Source organism: Melanotaenia boesemani, chromosome 20, assembly GCF_017639745.1.
Source record: "Melanotaenia boesemani isolate fMelBoe1 chromosome 20, fMelBoe1.pri, whole genome shotgun sequence".
Lineage (NCBI taxonomy): Eukaryota > Metazoa > Chordata > Actinopteri > Atheriniformes > Melanotaeniidae > Melanotaenia > Melanotaenia boesemani.
In genome coordinates, this window is record NC_055701.1 from 4,577,920 (window position 1) to 4,599,975 (window position 22,056).

Here is a 22,056-nt window from a genome sequence, read left to right on the forward strand (position 1 = left end):
TGTTAAAATTATTATTCAGTAATAATGTGGGAAATACATTTATTAATCTCTTACTACTGATCATTTTTAAATGTTTCAGTCTGACTTTCAACAGGTTTGTAAGCTTTAAACATATTTGTACGCGTCCATGTTTAATTATCTAGTCATCCAATGAGAGAACTTTAGCTCGGACACATTTCTACTCTTACAGAGAAAAAAAACAAAAAAAAAAAACATTGTTTATTTTAAAATGAAACTTTATACTTGGGTATTTATTTTTTTTTATCAGTTTTTAGTCATATGTCCTCCATATATCCACAACTTAATTATTTTTTTAATATCTTACCTACAATCTCAGCAGAGGTAGTTACATCTGCAAACTTTGAGCATCTTTGGCTATATTATAAGCCAAATGTGAATAATATAGCCAAAATTAAATGTTTTTATCCAGTCTATTACTGAAATGTCCGGGTCAGAAAAGGCCCTTTGTTATTAGAAGCATGGTTGAGTTATTATACCCACAGACACATAAACTGGGTTTTGTATTAATTATAACAAATTCAACTTCCCTCATGTATGTAGTCAGTTATAATCATGGAAGGAACATTTGTGGCAACATGTTTAATTACTATCCAGATGTTGTATTAGTTTGTTTGGCTTTGGGTGGGGTCATTCAGTTAGTTGCAACTTGTAATTCATGCCACTAGAGGTCACTACGTACAATACAAACCTTCCAACAGATAAATATATATTTTTATACAGCAAATGAGGCTGCACAATGTCTAAAAAGGATTTTTTTTCTTTTTGAGCCTTGCAAAAACAAAGTTATTTGAGATTAATTAGCGAGGGCTTAAGTATATATTAGATATTGTAAGTTTTATCATCACATTAAACAATATTGTTTATTTTCCTAATATTTTGCATCTTCACCATAAAACACAAACATTTTGATAATACAAGAAACTATGCTGGACAAAATGGTTGAGCTAAAAGCTAAATAGCCTTGTGGAGATGGGTCCAGTCATAATGATGATATGGACATTTAAAAGTCTGGCTCTTTGATCCAGAATATGACCCAGAGACACGATACGAGTGTGAAAAGAGAGAAAAACAAGCGAGACGTCTGGTGTGGAGTAAAACTTTTAACCCCTCATATGACGTCATGTAAAGGCAATTTTATTATACATTTATGTAACAAAATACAGTTTTTATTTCTTTGTTTTGTGAGCAAAGACAACGATGGAGAGGGTGGGAAGTGTGGCAGCAGACCAAAACACAGATTCCTGCTCTGAACAAACCAACCACTGACTCACTTATGAAGACAATCTTGTTAAATAGAGAACTTTGAGAAGAAGCATGTGCATGTGAGAGAGCGAGTGTGTGTGCACAGATAAACACACACACTCACTCCACTTAGCTTGAGTCATTATCAGCTTACGTTTCATCCAGTAAGCCATCCAAGTGTCCAGATGGTCAGAAAAGCTGCTTCAACACTCTCCCTCTCTTTCTCCCTCCCTGCTACACACTCCTTGCTTTAGATGAAAAAACAAAACAAAACAAAAGGTTATGCCAACGATCGACTGAAGCCAAACAGGGGAGGGACGCAGATTAGATGTCAGGTTGGTTTAACTGCAAGAAGTACAGCCAAAGACCAGAAATCTGAATTCAGATCAGCAGCTGCTCCTGCTCTGCTTCCTCCTATATGAATTCAAATTAGAGCCCAGAGTCTCGTCTCTCAGAGCCGGACCACACGCCGGCAGGGATGGATGGAAGGGGTCCATGGTCAGAGCTGAGGAGACTGGAGGCTTCGTGAAGACAGAAGAGATGTCTTATGTCCCCCTTCAGTAGCCGTACTTGTCGTTGAGGTGGGTGCGACCATCTCCGGTCTGACCTATAAGAGCAGAGGAAGACGTTCTGAATCCAAGTCGACTCAAGTGGTGAATTATTCCAAAGCGAAAGCTGCTGACGTGCTTGTTTGCATAGCAGATAATCAACCTAATCACAGCCCGGCGTCATTAACTCCGACCCTGAAGAAAAAGCTCAGCCATGCAGCCTTTTAACATTTTTTTTTATTCAAGCTTATCTTATTGCTCTCAAGCCCCTTTGATCTGCATTCCTCAGTGAACAATGAAATTATTGCTGCAATTTCAGCAGCACGAACAGTGTGAGAGCCTGCTGACGTCATTCTGCCAGTAAAATATTTATTCCTTCCTTCATTCTGAGCGCAGCAGCTCTGTGGTCAAGCTTGTTTTTATTTCTTATAGATTAGGAGAAACAACTTGTACTCATCAGAGGTTTAAAATCACTGCTGCTTAAGGAGCTTGAGCGTGATTTAAGCGCGCGGTCAGCTGATCGGCAGCAGGCTGGTTGTTTACCTGCAGGAGGAAGCCACACTGAGTAGTCGGGGTCATCCTCTGGATACTGTGCTGACAGCTGAACTGGTGTCTGTGGAGACAATCAGGAGGAAATCACTTTTCTTTTCCATACAAGTACATGTTGAGTCCTGTGTTGAGGGGCCTACCCTGCTGGGGCCCATCACCGTCTTCTTCTTTCTGGTACTGGGATCTGTTTCAGCCTCGGCTTTGGACTCTGAACACACAGATGTTAGAGGTTATTCGGGTACTGTGCACTACACCATCAGCACATGGGTTATTAGGGGTCTTTTTTTGGTCATACACCATGTTGTGAGGTTTCTGAACGTTTTTAATGGGCCAGTAAAAAAGGGGGTCAAATTCTGCAAAGAGAAGATTTTTGTGAGGATTTTTAAGCTGGAGACATGTCGATTTTCCAGTTTTATTCGACTACGATTTCTTTTTATAAATGACAACTGGCAGAATATAAAATACTTTTAAATAAAATGTGTAATGAACTGTACAAATAAAATCAGATTATAATTAATAATTAAAACAAACACATTTAAATTTGTTTAAATAAATTACTCACATCTAGACTTTCTTTAGAGTTTCTCTGTAGAACAGAACACTCAAACACGTGTACGGTACCACAGTGTTCCACCACTGCTTTGTTATATAAGAAATGGTGGCACCAACTTTCACTTTTCAAACCTCCATTGCTGAAAAGCAGCTTTAAGTTTTGAACCCATCATTCTGAAAAGTACATTATACTTTACCCTTTCAACCACTTACCTTTGTACCATTTCGAGCTATTGACTGGACTTTAACTGCTTGAATTTCGATTAAATAAACTGTAAAAACGGGGGTGTAGCGTGTATTATTTACAGTTTACTGGTAGACCACATGGTCTGAGTGTTTACGATGAGTCTCGGAGAAGGCTCTTCTGTAAAAAGCTCTTGGAAATAAAGACATTTAATCGTCTTTTACTTGAGGACACGTATGTTCATGAGCAGGAGTCCTGTTTGTGCCATCCGTTTATTTTTGGATAAAACCAGTCTGATGACGACCAGCCAGTACAGTTAATGGTGTGTTGTCTTTTTACTTTGACTCCTCTAAAAGTTGACTCTACATGCAGGACTCAGCTAACACACTCACACAAAAACACACTTGGGATGAGTGGGTGGGGCTGACGGTGATGCTGCTCACAATGTTTTGAAGCACAGGTGAGTGAATTTTGTGTAACATAACTTAAAAGGCCTCATGAAGCAGAATCTAGGCGTAAATGAGTCATCTGCTTCCGTGTCGGTTGATCCCTATTTTATACTCATCCTAAGTGGATTTCCCACCGTAAGGTCCATTTTCTTTCCTCACCTCTTCCCATTTTCATCAGATCTGACAGTTTAAACCTTTTAGACGAACAGGAGGTTACCATGGTAACGGGTAGAGGAAATATCCTCATGAGAAGGCGTTCTCGGTTCTTCTACAACAGCTGCTTTGTAAGAAAATGGCCATCATGGTGTTTTGAAGACAACTTAAAAGCTTCAAGGAAAAGTGAGTCAACATCTGATGGCCTCAGATTTATCAACACGACAGCAACTTTTGGCACTCGTGTGAATTTTGTGACTTTTAACAGAGTCTGCTTTTACAGGGACTTCTCGCTGGTGATGGAAATAAAACAGATTAATACTGGAAAGAGGAAAAACTCACCTGGAGTCGGAGGGGCTGCGGATTTCTTGCTGCTGGGCGGAGGAACCCGCTCTGCTTCATCACTCTTCTTCTGCCGGCGGCTCTGATCTGACACGAGTTAAACAGGTGAAACGAATGATGACAAAAATCAGCCAGAACTAAGCAAGTTTCAAACATTTCACGGCTTCAACTAGCAGCCACAAGATGAACTGGAAGTCTTCATCGCGTCTATGTTGTAGGAGACTTCTAGATAAATTATTTGTAGTTTTTATGTTTTTTTTTTATGTTTATTTTGTTACCCATGAAGCTTCCTTGTGTTATTGCTCGTTTTAATGGTACCAGCTGCTTCATGATTCCCTGTTAGGAGTCTTCAAATGTGTCATGAAGACAGAAATTAATGTTACCAGTTCAGCATTTTTCAATCAGCTTTTCACCCCTAACGACGGCTAATTTAGCATCTTTTTTGCTTCCTGTCTCTGCTCTGGCACTTTCTCTCTTTTCTTCTCTTCCTCCAATAATTTCCTCTTGCATTTCTTTGCTAAATCGGTTATAGTTCACAGTCAAAACACACAGTTATTTCCACCAGTTGATGGCATGTGATGCAGTACCGTTAAGCAAAACAGTGAAAACTAAGCTGTCACATGATGCCCCGGACCGGAAAAACCAGCTTTGAAGTTTTATCAGCCTTGAGATGCTGCAGGGCAACAAAGACTCCAGGAATGTACACAATGAATATCTGAGTCTAAAGATTGGAAACTTATGTAGTCTTGCTTTAAGAAACAATAACTTTTTAGGATCTCTTCTTCCTTTAAATGTCCTGAAAGCTGAAAAATGAAGAACAAATGTTTTTGAATCCTCAACTATTTCTGTTTTGAACCATCTAAAACTCTGGTCCTCAAAGGCTGACTTTAACACACCGGATTCAAATCAAATGGATCCAACAGCTTGTTCTCAACTTCTTTCATAACCTATTCATTTCAGTCAAGTGAGTTGGAGCAGAGAAACAACAAAAACCTGCAGGATAGTGGCATGACATGTGTCTGACATGTGTGATCTAAAATGATAAATTCAATCTAAACATTTCACAGCCGGATGTTTTTAAAATCCACCATCTCTGAGAGTGTGTGAGGAAGCACAAAACGCCTCCTTCCTGCCATCTAGTGGCCTCATGTGAAGTTTTTTACAGTGTCTTGTAGTTTTTACCTTTGGGCTCCTCAGATGCAGCTTTTTGATGATCCAAAACAGCAGTTTCTTTAGATGTGGATGGGCTGGACTCAGAGTCACGTTTACATGCAGTGACACAATGTTCATCACCCTCATTTTCCGCTGCCTCCTCCTCCTCTACCTCTTCCCCACCAGGTGAAAGCTCTTTCATGTTGAAGAGCTCTGCAGGAAGGTTGGGCCGCTTTGGAGGCAACTTCTGCAGAGAGATGAGCGGGTGAGTGGCAGGTGACCGAGACGAAAAGACGGAGTATTTCAGGAGCACTTACCCCAATGGTCCCAGTTTTCAGTTTAAATTTGCTTCCTCCCTTCATGGCTCCAAACAGTGGTAAGCTCTTTTTAGGCTTGTCACACTCTGAGCTGCCACTATCAAATCAACACAGCTTTATGAAACATTTTTACATGAATAACAAAAAGCAAAAATAAACTGTGGACCTGCTGCTGACCAACCTGGGTTGCAGCGAGGGCATCTGAGTCGGCCGTGTCAGCTCCACCAGTTTACGGAGCCTCTGAACGTCTTTACGCAGGTCGGCCATGTGCACATGAAGCTTCCTGCGCTCCATGCCGTCCATCGCTGCCTCGCTTCTCACTGCAGTCATGAAGGCGTCCAAAGAGTCCTCAGCAGACGAGGCAGAGGGGTCTGCGAGGAGGACACACTGACCAATCAGAGACAAGACTTCTTCAACTCTGTGGCATCTGTCTGCAGGCGACGGCACTCACCGTGTTTACCAGCACTCAGCTTCTTCTGAGTCTCTGCCAGCTCCTTCTCCACTGCAGACAGCTTGGCCACCTGCAGAGCAGAACACCGCGCAGACATGTAAAAAAGACTTTTAAAGTCAAATTCTACCCCAACGTGTTTGTTCACTGGTGAAATTTGCTGTTAGATCAAGATTTAACCTTTAAACAAATAAAAATTAAGCTGGTTGAGTACGATGTTAAGTGATGAACTCTTCAGATCAGGGGTGTCCAGCTCTGGTCCTCGAGGGCCACAATCCTGCAGGTTTTCGATGTGTCGCTGCTCCAAAACCACCCGACTCAAATTACTGAGTCATTGTGCAAAACTTAACAGGCTGTTGGATCTATTTAATTTGAGTCACGTGTGTTGAAGCAGGAAACATTGAAAACCTGCAGGACAGCAGCCCTCGAGGACCGACTTTGGACACCCCTGTCTTAGATTTTTCTTCTAAAATCGCTTCAGCTCTGATTGACAGCAATGTGTGTGTTCTGTGCTCAAGGCACCGATCTACAGATAAGACGCCTGATAGACTGTGAAGACTGATCTGAATGAAGTAGCTGGGATGTGGCCTGATCTTTGATGATCTTTATGGAGAACTCAGTGTGGTTCTATAGATTTCATGGACTAACATGCAGAGGCTTGTTGTATGTACCATGAAGTGTACAAATATGGTGATTTGCCCAATAAAGGGTTAAGAAGATTTGAAATTAGTACTTTTACAATTTTACTTGAGTAAAAACTTATACTCACCTGCTACAGAAGTCTTTATTAAGACTTAGTGTCTATACTTCTACCCGAGTAATGAATGTGAATACTTCTGACACCTCTGTCCACAACCATGAGAGAGACTGTTAAAGTCATCCAGAAAACCATTACTTCAACGTAATGCTGCTACAGCGGCTGGATCACTGGGTGGACTACAACCTGGTGAGTTATAGATGGTTTTTTTTTCCAGTCTTTCTGTCTTAATGACCATTGGCACATTTTCTGTTGTCTTAAAGCTTTTACCTGATCAGATCACCATGGAAACGTGGTTTTATACAGATTTTGTGGCTCGGTTTTGGAGCTAATGTGGAGCACACAATTAAATCCAGCACAGATTTGGCCCTCTGTCCTCGATGTGCCACCATTGGAGCCCAACTTAAACATTCTAACAGAAATTTGCTAAAGTTAATTCTATAGATGTATAGATTTAAGTCCATCATATGGACTGAAATTTAAAGTTCACATTCATGTGTGAAAAGTCATAGCAGATGTTTACCAGCGACTCGTAGGTCTCAGGCCGCTCTTCAATCTTTCCAGCCTTCTTCATTCGCTCCTGCCTCTTCCTCTCAACGGTGCCAGTTCGATCCAGGAAGGTGTCATCGTCACTGTCGTAGTAGTCCTCGTCTTCCCAGTTCTTCTTCTTGCGCTTGCGTGATACTGAAAATAAAACACATGATGATTAATGTGGTCGACATGACTAATTCCAGCCCTCTAAGATGTCATCTCACCTGCTTCCTGCCGCAGTAGCCCCCTGGCCTCCAGCATTCGACAAGCCTCCAGACAGCACTGGATGGCTGCATCCTTCTTCTTCCCCGTGTGGGTCACCTCGGCAACCAGCTGGCGGCCCATAGCATCGTCCACGGGCAGCCTGATGGAAGACAGAGTGTAAACTCTGAAGACTCCTCATAGGTTTCAAGAAGGAAAGAGACTCACAAAGCTTCATTTACTTTATCCTGCAGAGCCAGGAGCCATGACTTTTATCTTCATACTCAAACTCCAGCTCCTCTCCTGAGATAAAAAACGCTCAGGTTAGGAAGTCCAAACAAATTCAAAAAGCAGAAAAACAGCAGATGTCTGCAGTTTCACCTTCTCTGTCATAGAATCCCTGTAAAGCCTTCTTTGGATCTTTCAGATACGCTGCTTCCTGGTCTTCGTGGAACTCAGTTGAAAAGGGGTTTTCCTCATTCTCATCTTCTTCTGGAGCAGCATCCTCCTCTGCAGGGTGCATTTATGGACAAAGAAGAAGCACAAGGATTACATTTTGTTTTTAATTAACGGGAAAACTCACACACCAGAAGCCAGGACAGGACTCCACTTACCCATCCCCCACGTGCAGCCTTGCTCCCCTTTTGACACTTTGCTCTGGTCCTTTTCACTTTCGCCTTCTTCCTCCTCCCGCTCCTCTTCATCAGAGAAGTCTCCCATCATCCTCTTCTCCAGCTCCGCTTTCTGTTTGCGGGCTCGTTCCCTCAGCTCCGTCACAGTCAGTTCAGACTCCTCTTCCTCGTCAAACTCAGGACCCTGCAGACGAAGAAGAGCTGAAACATTTACACTTGATTCGACTCCACGAGTGAGGAATCAACCAAGTTCTGTTTTCATGCCAAACATAAAAAAAATAAACGTAGCACTGATGGGAGCAGAGGCGTCACCTTAAAACAGACTTGAGTTTACATTTAGACTCTCCTCTTCAGCTCATCACCAGATTTCTGTGAGATTTAGGTCCAGATTTGAACTTATTAACAATTTTGTGCAGATTTGGAGTTTTGGTTTGGATATCTGTCTGTAGCATATTTAAACCTCCAGGCAGTGGCTGCAGGGGTTTTATTTGTCTGGAACTGAATGAACTCAGAAGAAAGTTCAATTAAATTCAGCTGAAAGAAAAAGTTTCCCTTTAATGAAACAAAACATGAATTTGTCATGGCTCACTTTTCTTAAGTCCTCTCCATCGCCAATCTTCAGAGAGGGAAAATGCTGCTGCAGGTCTCCTAGCTGGATTAAGAAGATATGAGCATATTTCTCCTATTTTAGCCGCTCTTCATTAGCTGCCTGCTCTTTCAGGACTCATTTTTAAATTTCTTGCTCCATCCTACTTTTCTGAGCTTCTGCAGCTCCAACTCGCTTCCTCTGGTCAGCTGATCAGCTGCTCCTGCAGGTGCCTAAAACCAACAGTAAGCTCAAAGGGGATTGTGCTTTCTTTGTTGCTGCACCTAAATTATTAAACGCTCGCACGTTAGAGTTCATTGCTGGTTTTTAATTTCTCCTTAAACCCCCTCTCTTATGTTTGCCTTTAAACACCATATACAATGTTGATCTTAGTTGTTTTAATTGATTTTATGTTTGTGATGTTGGGCTGTTTTAACAGTGTTTTATCTCTTTTACTTATTTAATCTTTTACTTTATGTCACGTGACTTTTATTTGTTTTTATTATTTTCTCACAAAGGCTACACGCAGAAACTAAAGCATGTGCTTTAACGACTGTGTAAATGTGTTTTATGTATCACGGAGTTTGGGGTAGTAGATGAGTGACTGAAAAAATATTATCAGTAGATGTTGTAACCAATTTACCTGCAGGATAAACAGCCTGGTGCTCCCTCCAAACTTCAGCACATGTCCCACCCGCAGCCTGATGTAGGTCTTCGGGGGGATTCTGTTTTTGTTCACCACCGTGCCGTGTGTGCTGTCCAGGTCGTGGACGTAAAAGCCCCTCTCCTCCCCGGCACTGTCCTCCTCTCCGGGCTGTCCGCGGTACTGAATCACCGCGTGGTACCTGGAGATGGACGGGTGCTCCAGAGAGACGTCACACACAGGTAGACGTCCAACAACGAAGTAGCTTTTGTCAGTGAGGGGCACCGTGTCCACTATGGTACCATTTTTCAGGATCTCCAGAGCGTATGGGATGTCTGATGAAGGTCCACCCCAGGGCGGCTCTGTGTATGGGACAGGGGGGAAATTTCCAGCTGGGGGAGCTTTGACAGGTCGCACCTTCGGTTTAGCTTCGACTTTGGGTTTAATTTGAGTTTCGTTCTTGTCCTTTTCACCATTTTTGTCCTCTTCTTGTTCATTTTCTAATGCTTTACTTCCACAAGGTGCATCAGAAGACTTGATTGTACCCATAACACGAGATTTATTATTTTCGTTCACACTTATTGTTTCAGCTGATGAAGGTTTAGACGGATTAGCGACGTTGCTGCGTCTGGTGGTGAGAGACGGCGCCGCGAAAAGAGTCGGTTTCTTAAAAGGGTCATCTGTCTCTGACTCAGCTTTAGGTAGTTGCTTCTCTTTATGTTCACTCTCGTTTTCTGTGGCCAGACATTCGACGCTTTCCACTGTAGAATGTATTTCTTCATCTCCATCTCTAACGCTCGTATCTGCTGGCGAGGAGGCGGCCATGTTTATTTGGTGCAACTGTATAATTTGCTCGGGTTTACTACACACTTTAAATCTCAGAACAAACCTATAAGAATGTAATCTACAAAAAGGGTGTTTTACATTTATATATAAAACCATCCATACCACATTAAGAAAATATTTAAATAGCTTTATATTAAAATCATTGAACGCGGAACTTAATATTATCGCTGTATTCCCAACCGAGTTTATTTGCAACAAGGACGGAAACTGCTACTTCTCGTGATACTTCCTTCATATTTACAAGCGCAATTGGCTTAAAGTAAGCTTATTTTCATCAACTTCACAGTAATTTCTGGTTTATGATCACTATATGAATGATTTGGCTAGAGGAATATGCACGCAACGGTCTTAATTAGCAATTTTTATTGTTATTATTATTTAGCTTTACTGCTACTCGCTCGCGAACTGTTTGTTTTTGTATCCTTGCGTAGCATCTTACTCCTGACATTTAATGTGCTAATATAATTAGACCAACTGATCAACTTAAAAAACATTTAGTTTAAAGCCCAAATGAATATATATACGACTAACTAAATAATACATAAAAATAAACTCATTTAATAGTCAACTGTTTCTTCCTGCTGCTATATTCTGATGGCTAGTTTTATCACCAGAACAGGGCTAATCGACCGAGTGCAACCTTTTCGGAAAATCGATGAGATGTGTTGCGAAGTAAATATTAGATGAAAATTTTAACAGGAAGCAACTGATCCGTTTTCCCTGGGGTGTTAATCAGGAATTGGTTAAGTATGCTTCCAAATCAACCGGGAAGAAAAGAGTTAATTTTGAAAACCAAAAAAGAAAAGTGAATTTGAAACAGTATGAGGCGTTTAAATGAATATATGGTTAGTTATTATAACTTTATGGAAGACAGCACTGATAATGAGTGGTTAAATTTATTCTGCTTCATAACAATAAAAAAAAAGACTAATCTGAAGAAATGGTTTCTGGAATCAGTGTCATTAAACAAACTTTATCTCCATGTTTTTGTTATTTAACTTAAGTTCTAAGTCTGAATTAAGCTTGCTCCTTTGTTTAGTCATTATGATGCGTTACTGGGGTGAGATCCCTGGACCTTCAGGTGTTCCCCCCAGTCGCAGCTCCTTCGACTTGCTCCAGCGTGAGTTTCGCTCTGTGGAGATGCAGGACCCTCCCCTGCACCAGCCCTCTGCCCAGCGTCCACGACCCACCACAATGCTGGACATCCCATCAGAGCCATGCAGTCTCACCATCCACACGGTGCAGCTGTGTCAGCATGCCCGTCGCCTCCGGGCTCTTCTGGCAGCGGCCCAGGCTCAGGGTCAGAGCTCTGTGTCTTCTGAGGGCAGCGGCCGGATAGAGGAGGCTGACGCCAGCCTGCCCCTACGTCCTCCCACCCCACCTGTTATGCCAGATGATCTGCTGCCCATTGACAGCAAAGCCCCCAGCCAGCCCTTTCAGCTCCGCCATAGTGACCCAGAGGGAGATTTCTATAAGTAAATTGCATTTTTATCTAACAAGACAGCCAAATTGTTTCACAGATGTACTGCCCATTAAACAACTGGTGTCCTCTTCATCAGGGGTAAAGGTGAACCAGTCACAGAGCTGAGTTGGCCCTCTTGCAGGCAGCTTCTCTATCAGTCAGTAGCAACAGTGCTGGCCCATGCTGGATTTGAATCCGCTCAGGAGAGTGTCCTGGAGACCCTGACTGACCTGGTCCATGAGCACTACCTGCGTCTCACCCGCCTGCTGCGAATGGCAGTGGACCGCGAGGCTCGGCTGGGAGCCAGTCCCTTCCCAGATGTGGTGGAGCAAGTGTTCCATGAGGTTGGCATCGGCAGCGTGCTGGCCCTGCAGCGCTTCTGGCAAGTGAGGATCAAAGACTATCACAGCTACATGCTGGAGGTGAAGCCCTCAGATTAATTTGTCTGTCTTAAATATCTCTGAGTGCATCAGTTATTTCTGTTGCTTATTTATCAGCAGAAGAACAGGACTAAGAGATTTCCCTCTTCCAGGTCAGTAAGGATCTGTCAGGGGAATACGAGCGGCTTATGAATCCAGAAAAAGCTCTGGAGGACTCCAAGCCTCCAAGGATCAAAGAGGAGCCTATGAGTCACATCCCCTTCCCTGTTAGTGAGGAGCCCGAAGCTGACCTTGCTTCTGGGGACCAGGCTTTGCCCATGGGGGTCCTCGGGGCGCATGCTGAGAGACTAACTTCAGGCCTGGAAGGTGACCATTCCCCTCACACATCAGGTATAAACATCTGGGGTTATATGAGGAAACAATTCATCTGTGTTTTATACAGGGCAAAGTTACTGATGCGGCTTCTGGCATTAGCATTTTATTACATCACTGAATGTGTAAACAGGCAAATATCTGGATTTTGTTTGTTTTAGTTTGCAGATAAGCACGTGAGTAATGGTTGTTTATGGACTTGTTTGTGCTTTGTAGCCAGAAAATGAACTCACCCTGAAAGGAGCTTTTAATCCATTTCTGAACTTTTGTTAAGGTTATCCATCACAGCTCTGCTAGATCGCTGGCATCCCAGAGTGCTATCACATATATTGTCAACACTTTCTCAGGAACAGTAATGTGTAGCTCTGTGGGGTAAATTGTGATGGATCGCTTACCCTTTAGTTGATCTATGTGAGGTTTTCCAAGCATTTGTATCCCATCGAGGATATTTACAATCCACCCAACAAATGTAGTGTTTATTCAGACTATAGTAAATCCACAATGAGTAATCCATGATTACATGATTATGACTTTTTTGTAATAAAAAAAGATCACTATCATTAGGAACCATCTGTTTTGGTGCAGGAATTATGACAAAGCCACTTCTGTCAAACGTTCTACCAATCAGAGAGCTTACATTGACAAGAATGTCTAACCAGAAACAGCCAAGGATCAACAATTGAGCAGAAAGTTCTATGTCTATCTAAAAAACCAAAATAATGGTCCTCAGTGGCTGGAAAAAAGCCAACAAGACTCTGTAGACACAAGGTGGCGCCAAAAATGAGCTGAGTTTGAGTATCTGTATGTGTTTTGTATTCTTAATGTTATTTAATCCTGTTTTAAATCTGTCATTCATTAGTTCTGCATTCTTTCCCAATATTTGGACTACAGGGAGACCGAGGAGACCGTCCCCAAAGGCACAAAGTGATTTAGTTTCTCATACGTCATGGGTGGTAAATGAGAGATAGGTGGAAGATTATAAAAGACCAGCAGGATTTTTTTTCTCGTAAACCAGTTTCCTGCCCAGTGGCTCAGCTGGGCGTTCACATGTGCTGGATATGTTCATGATTCTGGGACAGCAGTTACCGTCGTTTTGTTAGCCATTGCATAATATATCCAAATTCTATACACGTAAATCAGGGGTGCCCAAGTTTTAGATGCAACCCTTCTCCAACACGCTTGAATCAACTGTCATCTGCGTGTCATTCAGCTCTGCAGAGGCCTGGTAACGAGCCAGTCATTTGATTCAGGTGTGTTGGAGAAGGGTTGCATTTAAAAGTTGCAGGATGGTAGATCTCGAGGACCGAACTTGGGAACCCCAGACGTAAATACTTAGCTGACTCAATTCTCGTCACAGAAGTAGAACAATGTTTTTTGCAGGAGACAAAACTCCTCATCTCCATCCTCTCCCCTGAGATTTGAAAATCCGCCTCAGTAAAACAGACGGATGTGGTAGTTTCTAAAAAGCAGGCGAAGAAATGAGGAAGCTGCAAGTGAGGTTTTTTTTTTTTTTTTTTTTTTTTTTTTTTTTTTTTTTAACCTGTCTTGTCCAGCATCGTTGCAAACAGAATGACTGTCTGGCTGCTGTCTGGTGCTGGGCAATTTTACTCTATCAAGCAGGGATTTATACTACATGTATAAAGTCCCTCTTGATGACATGAAAAACTTTATTAAATCAGACTCTTAATGCTGGACTCGACCGGAGGGGACAGAGAGAGAGAGAGATAGAAAAGAAAGTAGAGAGAAGAGGGAGGGGAGAGAGAGGGACAGAAAGGGTGTGGGGAGTGCGGGTGGGGACTTAAAACATTATACAGAAAACCATGTAATCCATACTACTTGCAACATATATAGCTAAGATCATCCTGGCCAGTAGGTCATTACACAACTAGTTGATAATAGTAACAATAATAATAATCACAATAATAGTAATAATAATAATAGTAGTAGTAATAATAATAAGAGTAAGAGTAATAATAATAATAAGAACAGAAATAATAAAAAAAAAAGAAAAAAAAATATGATAATAGATATAAGTGAAACTGCTGTATTCAAGAACACGCGCAGAGAAACCTGTGTGGATATGCTGGAGAACTCGGCCACATGGCGACGCAAAGACTGTGTGGAGACGTTCAGGAAGGAGTGACCATGCAGAGTGATCATGCAGATGCCACCTCACTTGAACAGAGGCCAGAGTCAGGCCAGCGGTCCCGAGACCCAGGCCAGTGAGTTGCAAGTGAGGTTTTACGTTCAGATACACAGATTTTCAGAAATCTTCCACATCGGTGATGTCTCAACAGGCTGCAGCATGTTATTCCTCTGCAAGCATTGTTAAAGATAATAGTTTACACTCTCGAGGACCGAGACAGGCGAAAATAAGAAGAGGGACCTTCTCATCCAGCTGTCTTTCAAATAGCAAGGATAAAACCTGTGGGACAACATAAGCTCACAAGTTCATTTATTAGTTTTCCATTGGGCTGTTTATTTATTCTAATATTAAATAATAAGAATCATTTTAAAGACAAAGTTATATATGGACTCTAGTGTTCAAGCAGAGAGAATTGGTTTTAATGTGTTTTATTTGAGCTGAAAGTAAATAAAACAGAAATTAGTACTTTCACTTTCCAAAAATCCACTTTGAACAGGTTTTAAATAAACAATTCCTCTAAAACATTATCATAAAGAATTTGGTGTTAGTTTCTTCCATTTTTCAGAGCATCGTTTATTTTACGGAGAGGTTTTAGGTCAAGTTCGTATTAGAGCGCCCTCTGCTGGATGTCGCTCTTCTCGTATAGTGAACCATTTTGGCCTGTTTGTAAAGCACTTTGTGGACCTCTGTGTTTCTCACTGACCCAGTCACACACTTACACGGTTCTTCTTATATACACTGCTAGTAAAAAGTTGAACACCACAATTTTTCCAAAGCACCATTGTCCTGTAAAATAAAAATATGAAAAATAAATAACTGAAGTTAAAGAACTCATGGAATCCATTTATAAACCAAAATATTTTATAAACCTTCGAAGTAGCCACCTTTGACAGAAATCAGCTGAACACACTTGTGGTCTTTTTTCTCAAACTTTTCTTTTGACTTTCCCTTTGAGTTTCCTCCAGTTTCTAAACCTTTTGATGGTGAAGGAGTTTCTTTCTGCACAACTGCTTTGTAGAAATCTGAAAGTCTTTGTTTTTTCATCTCTCATGATTGTGATATAAAATCTGTGGTGCCATCTTCACATTCAGTCGGGTTTTATTTCACTCCTTTCTCAAGGTGGAGGCGGAGCCAACAACTCCCCTCTGTGGCCCCAGGTGAAAATGGAGCCGCAGGACGGCGAGGAAGGCCAGGGTGCCGGGCATCACCATCACCACCACCATGGGGTCCTGGGTGGAGACGTGTTCGAGGAGGGGGGACCTATGTCCACAATGAGCGAGACAGGAGGAGCCATGGCACCCTCACCTGGAGGAGCAGCATCCGACGGCAGTTATGCTTCACACTCGCCCGACTCTCTGATGGGAGCCTCGCCCGTTTTTAACCAGAGACCCAGGAAACGGATGAAGAAGATGTGAAGACAAGCGAGAATCTCTGAGACTGACTCTGAACTGACGATGAAGAGGGCGTTTTGTAGTTTTTTTCTGTTTGTTTCTATTAATATGATTTGAAAAAGCTTTGTACTAAATATATTAAGTTTATAATCAAATAAACATGTTTTGAAGCAAAGCTGGTGTTAATTTACCCAATAAATGTTCAAGAAACTACAAGAAGTTTTTTAGTTAAACTAATAAATTGAACTGAGCTCCAAAACCAAATAATCTACTTAGACAAGTAAATAATCAATCGAAATGTTTTGTTTTCTCAAGATATTAAGGCTTGTTCTCCTCCTGCACCATCAGGTTCCTTTCATTATCATCAAAAATGAAACCTATTCCTTCCTCTTTCCTCTGCATATTATGATGCTTTTTTCAGCTTCTTGTTTTGCGCTGCAGTGCTCTTACCGTGCAGCCCAACACTGAACGATCCACACACCTGTCGACCTGAAGCTGCTTCAAATTAGCATCTGTTTCAATAATAAGGCAAAGCTGTGAATGCAACTCCATTACAGCTCGTTTCCTCTGCACCACCGAGGCAACATCTATCCACGCATAATGGAAATTAATTATGCCAAGCATAACTTTGCACCTGAACGAGCTGGCCTGTTTCAGTGCTATTGTGATTAATTTCACTTTCACAAATCAGACAGGTAATTGTCCCCATGCAAAGTGTTGATGGGGGTTAGATTAGGTTGTATAGATATTTAGTTAGTTATTTACGGATTGTGCAGCTTTGTGAGAGACGGGTAATAGTTATAAGCAACTGGAAAGCAAAATGAGTATTCCAGAATTACTTGTAGCTGTAAACATCATCACCTGAAATAATCTGAACTTTGTGTTATGTAATCAGTATGTTTGAAATTTAACAACTTTATAACCCGTTTTGTGATCAATAAGAAGTGGACATATATTATGGCATCACAGACAGGTTCAAGATCATTATTAGTCATTAGTTACGGTTTTCCTAACTGTGTATGATTGGGATGCCTATTTAACGCTCTTTCTCTACATTTAGGATGAAAATTAGCTATAAGACAACATTGTTAACCATATATAAACAGGCCAAATAAAATGTTAAAAATATATATTAAATATAAGTGTTATACATGATATCTATATTAAGAGCCAAGCTACCTAGTTTATGAAAGAAGGGATGTGTGTATATATATGTTCCTTCAAAAGAGGACATGGGAAAGGTCTGAGAACCACTGTGCTGTACAAATATACCTGCCTTAAAACGTAAAACATAAAACATGAAAATTAGGCTTGAAAACATTACAAACACAAAAGATGATATTCACATCATTTTCTTGTACAGTGCAAGTTATGTTAATAAATTGTGGTGTTTAGAAAGATCCTCGAACAGTTTAGCCTGATTTCCCTTTACGTGGTTGTTTGTAGGAAATCAGTTTGCACAGACTTGGTAAGTTGCGTCATCCCATCCTGACTGATGTGAAAAGTTTGGTGAGTTAAAGGTCTTGTGCCTGAGGAGGACAATCAGCTCTTCTTGGTCTACGAGTTCAAAGCTTCATGGTGTGTTTGGGTTCATTATCCTGCTCCACAAAGATGCAAACCAGGTGTCTCTGAAGAATAACCTTCTCTTTGGTCACAGCTGAGTCTATTCACCACAGCTGTCCGACTCCAGACCTGAAAACCCTGCTGTGTTTCGCTCTGGTTTTGATCCACTGCTGCATTATCCTGTCTGCTGCTGCTCTGGACTTTTCTTTTACATCATCATACACTGAAATGCTGGTATGTCTCAGCCCACCCTGCGTTAGTTTCCCTCTTGAGAAGTGATTTGGAGAAGCTAGAATCCTCTGAGATGCAACTAGACAGGCTGTTTTTGACAGAACTTTTGCTGATTAGACTCTTATCTTCTGATGGTATGCTTATTTTTGGCTTTTTCTTTCGTCTTTTTGAGCTCTGTTCACTGATGCCTTTGAAACCTTCAATGTAAGCATGATTTGATGCCAAGAAAGCTGCTCTTTCCTGAGTATAACACTGACTTCTGACACTTCCTCACAGTTCTGATGTCATGTTTACCAGCCTTACATACTTCTTATTCAGCAAACTTGAGGCATGTCTCTGAGACTTAGATGTGTGGATCAAATCCAGAGGTGCTGTGTGAACATTGTGGTAATGGGAAGGAAACTTGAGAATTTAAACCTTTTATGTTTCTTAATTAACAAACCTCCTGAACTGTTAAATGTTAAACTGTTAAATGTTAAATGAAAAAATAACAGATTTCCCATCAGCTATCAATGTTTTGGACCTCAGTAACTATTCCACTAATTGGAAATAATATTAGGGTTTCAATTGTCTCGATTACACAATTAAAAGACGATTTCTCTGAGAGTCAGAGGTAAAGTCTCTAGTTATTTCCCTTATCATCATTGTGCCCAACAGGGAAACACTGGAAACTAAAAGTGAATTTTATATTTAATAAACTTTATTTCCAAACTGAAATTATTATTTTAATATAAACTTGAGGCTGTAGAAGAAGTTTTTAATCTCCAGTGTAAAACAGGAGGCTTCATAAGATTTATTTTCTTTAAAAAAGGACACCCTGTTTTAATTTTTAACTTATTCTGAGAAAGATTATTCACAAGAGAAAAGCTGCCAATCTCGATGTCAGAGGAAGTTCAATCCAACGTCAGACCTCGCAATGCTCAGAGAAATTTCAGGAAACACCCCAAGAGCTACATCTCAGACTCCCCTGGCCTCAGTTAGCATGTTAAATGTTAAAGTTAATTGCAGAACAGTTGAAGTATGGCTTGTTTATTGCACAGTGGTGTCGTGGTTAGCACCGTCGCCTCACTGCAAGAAGGCTGCAGCTTTAAACCTCAGCTGGAGCTTATTTGTCTGGAGTTTGCATGTTCTCCCTGTGCATGTCCCTCTGTCAGATTCACAAACATCATCATCTCCGTAAGTTAAAAGAACATGCCAGCTGGCCCTACTTTAAAAAGGTAAATGCCCCAAAATGCCCACAAAAAGGTCAAGACATAAAGGCCATTTGCACACAGACACAGAACAGTGAGACAGATGAGGAAACCAAAATATTCAATGAAAACAAAAAATAATAACAAAGATGTGCACTGAAGCCTTTGTCTCAATTTTTAGGGTGATGCACATGGTTATAAATAATCACACAGTAAGATTCAAGTCATATAAAAGCCACTTTGTGTACAAATTGGTAATTAATGACTTTTGACGTTGGACAGCAGTCTGCAGTCTGGTCTCATGGGTGTGTACATGCATCCTTGTAGTGGTGTAGTGGCTGAAGGGGGAAGTAGTACACCACACAACGACTTTTAATCACTTTTTACACACTGTACCATCGGTATGTTTGTAAAGCAAACTGTCACCTGCTGTGTTCAAACACATCCAGCATCATTTTAAGATACGGTGCACTGACGAAGGGAGAGGCGGATGTGGTGAAATGAAACCTCCAGGTATGATGGTCTGAGGTGTTATTAACTAGATGGCCAGGGCATAACCTTGATTCCCCAATAAAACTAATAAATAGGATTAAAAACAAATAAAAGCATCAATAAATGCAACAGTAAAATTTGCAGTAAATTTTAAATATTAAAGAGCACATTTATCAGGTTGACCTGAGTCACAGGCAGGGACAGACTGGCCATTGGGCATTTTTCCACTATTTATTGGTCCAATTGATTCATAAAACTTGTCACATCAGCGGCTCAACTAACATCCTGTGCCTAATAGTACAGAAGGTTTCTTCACCACCGGCCCATGAAACAAGTTGATCTGCATCCTATTGGTTCTTTTCTCATAACTGACCCCAGGCTGAACCAATCAGATGCTTTTAACCCTTCTGTACCAGTAGATGCAGCTACCTGTCAGAACTGAGGGGAGGAAACGGAGAGGAGGCGCAGAGAAACTGGGTTATAAAGATAAAAAAAAGATGCTGACAAATGTCCAAAAACAATTGACATGTACGCCACAACAGGAGGAGATGATGACGGCGACCACGACGGCCATTATTATCTGGTTGTGTTGACTGGTTAAAACAGCAGAACTTTCTGAACTAAATCATCTTATTGGAAGTGAGCCGATAGTCGGATACTTTGTGTTAGAGACAGCTTCTGTGTAGGTGTTTATAGACAATATACAGAAATAAAACATTTTTTAAGGCGGTTTATTTATTTACATTTTTATACATTTGTTATACAGAAATAACTGCTTGTCCCTTTATCAGAAAATCCAATAATTCTGGGATTGTCTGAACCATTATCTTTAAAAGAACAACAAAACCAAACAAAACCTCCATTCTATCTTTTGTTAAACCTGGTTGAGATAACATCTCCAGAAGAGGAATGCAGACACACAGAACAGTTTAATATGATCCATCATTTCTTATTTCTGTTCTGTTTTCTTTCTTTCTTCATCAAACACACAGCTCCAATATTCATCACTTTGCTGGAGTATAGATGTTTATGTTATTAACAAATGGCACTTTGTGGAAGCATTTAATGTGTCTGCTCTCACTGATTCCTGCTAACTCACTGCATGGTTTTAATGATTTCAAAGAGTTGTCTGGTTGGTCTGGGCCAAAATGCAAGGGGTGATTTTTTGTCCCAGTCCACCCCTGCTCTCCAAGACCACCCCTGCTTTCCCAGAACACCCCTGCTCTCCCAGGCCGCCCCTGCTTACAGGCGACTTGGATGTTTTTGGACTAATATTCTTGTGGTTGAGGGAATGTATCTGTTTTGATGTGCACTCTAGTGCACTGATGGTGTTAGGAAGAGCAGCAATAGAATTAGATTGAATTGACTCCAATTCATTTTTTGAATAAATGAAATGACTAAAAATCCCTGAGGAAAATCTCAATGTTAGGACACAATATCTTGAAATTTATTTTAAAGTAACAAAGTGATTTGTAAATTACCAAAAGATGTCTTAAAAATCTGACAAAACAGTACTGTAATTATGTTATTGTATTTTAATGAACTGAACCACATATATGCTGACTTTGTTCAAACTTTATCAGCACACAACTGTCCATAAGAGTACTCCTGACTGTTTGTTGGATTTGTTCTTACCAAAGGACAATATCATGAAGGCCCCAGTGTTTGTAAAAGGTTTGTTCGTTAAATGAGGCCGAATTTTCTTTTGTACAGACCAGACTAAAGGGATGTTTGGTCAGAATGCAACGCAGTACGTTTGTGTTCATTCCAGCTGTCATACATGGTGGTGGTAGGCTGGTGAATTGGGGTTTTTTTTGTAGCCACTGAGTGGACCATGAAATCCTCTGTTGACCAAAATATTCTAGAGTCAAAGGCAACATCATTTGTTCAGCTTGACTAAAATTGATTAATGTGACAGGACAATGATCCCAATCACAGCAGCATGACGTGGTCCAGTCAAAGTCCAGACCTCAACCTGACTGAAATGCTGTGGTGGGACCATCAGGTAAGTAAAACATCACTATTCACCTGAAATATAACAAATGACAAAAATGTTGTTTTAAATTTTTCTTTTAGCTTTAATGACCGACTCCAGCATGCAAATAACAACTGTGGTCATGAGGCACATTACACTAAACCAACATAAATTAATATCTCAATAAATATTTTAAAAGATAAAACTCTGAAAGTAAATCTAAAACCATGAAACATACAGATATTTTCATTAGTTACTTGTGTCACTGATGGAAGTAAAACTACTGCAGTTTGTCAGCAGTTTGAGCTGCAGAGAAAAAGGCGTAATTATAAAAATGTCAGGATTTGTTTTTTAAAACTTGGGACTCCACGCGGGGCCAGAGAGCTCTGAGAGTCAATGAAAGGACCCAACAAATGATTAATTACCTGCCCAAACCCAAAGCTATCATTTAACATGAAATTTAATCTCTTCAGCTGACTTGCGAGTTTGTGAGAAGAATGAGGAATATGTTTAATTTTTACACAATAGGCTTGGAGAGTCCTCCAGGGCACCAGTTCGTCTTTTGCCCAGAGTCAGAAGAGAAGAGAGTCATTATGAAGTAATGTCATTATAGAATTTCTCTGATTTATTTTAATCACGTAAGAGATACTGTACTTGTGCGGTGGAGACAAATAATAAATTATGAGATGATGGTATCAACA

At 40.8% G+C, this 22,056-nt stretch overlaps 2 protein-coding genes across 3 annotated transcripts; one reads left to right on the plus strand and one right to left on the minus strand.

Moving 5' to 3' along the window:
* Nucleotides 1-270: 270 nt before the first annotated feature.
* On the minus strand, nucleotides 271-10,296 carry LOC121630763 (solute carrier family 4 member 1 adaptor protein). The gene is made up of 14 exons (XM_041971224.1): nucleotides 9,308-10,296; nucleotides 8,061-8,262; nucleotides 7,828-7,956; nucleotides 7,689-7,749; nucleotides 7,470-7,609; nucleotides 7,238-7,398; nucleotides 5,961-6,030; nucleotides 5,691-5,880; nucleotides 5,510-5,606; nucleotides 5,223-5,439; nucleotides 4,041-4,127; nucleotides 2,501-2,568; nucleotides 2,355-2,424; nucleotides 271-1,870 (listed from the first exon to the last, which is right to left on the minus strand). The coding sequence occupies exons 1-14, from the start codon at nucleotides 10,247-10,249 to the stop codon at nucleotides 1,821-1,823; spliced, it is 2,484 nt and encodes an 827-aa protein (XP_041827158.1). The 5' UTR covers nucleotides 10,250-10,296; the 3' UTR covers nucleotides 271-1,820.
* A 45-nt stretch (nucleotides 10,297-10,341) lies between these two features.
* Nucleotides 10,342-16,171, plus strand: supt7l (SPT7 like, STAGA complex subunit gamma). 2 transcript variants are annotated; one of them, XM_041971227.1, is made up of 5 exons: nucleotides 10,342-10,412; nucleotides 11,193-11,628; nucleotides 11,713-12,037; nucleotides 12,148-12,385; nucleotides 15,633-16,171. In XM_041971227.1, the coding sequence occupies exons 2-5, from the start codon at nucleotides 11,198-11,200 to the stop codon at nucleotides 15,926-15,928; spliced, it is 1,290 nt and encodes a 429-aa protein (XP_041827161.1). In that variant the 5' UTR covers nucleotides 10,342-10,412; nucleotides 11,193-11,197; the 3' UTR covers nucleotides 15,929-16,171. The 2 variants fall into 2 exon arrangements, with proteins under 2 accessions (XP_041827161.1, XP_041827160.1); XM_041971226.1 differs by having other exon boundaries at nucleotides 10,360-10,438.
* The last annotated feature ends 5,885 nt before the right edge of the window (nucleotides 16,172-22,056 follow it).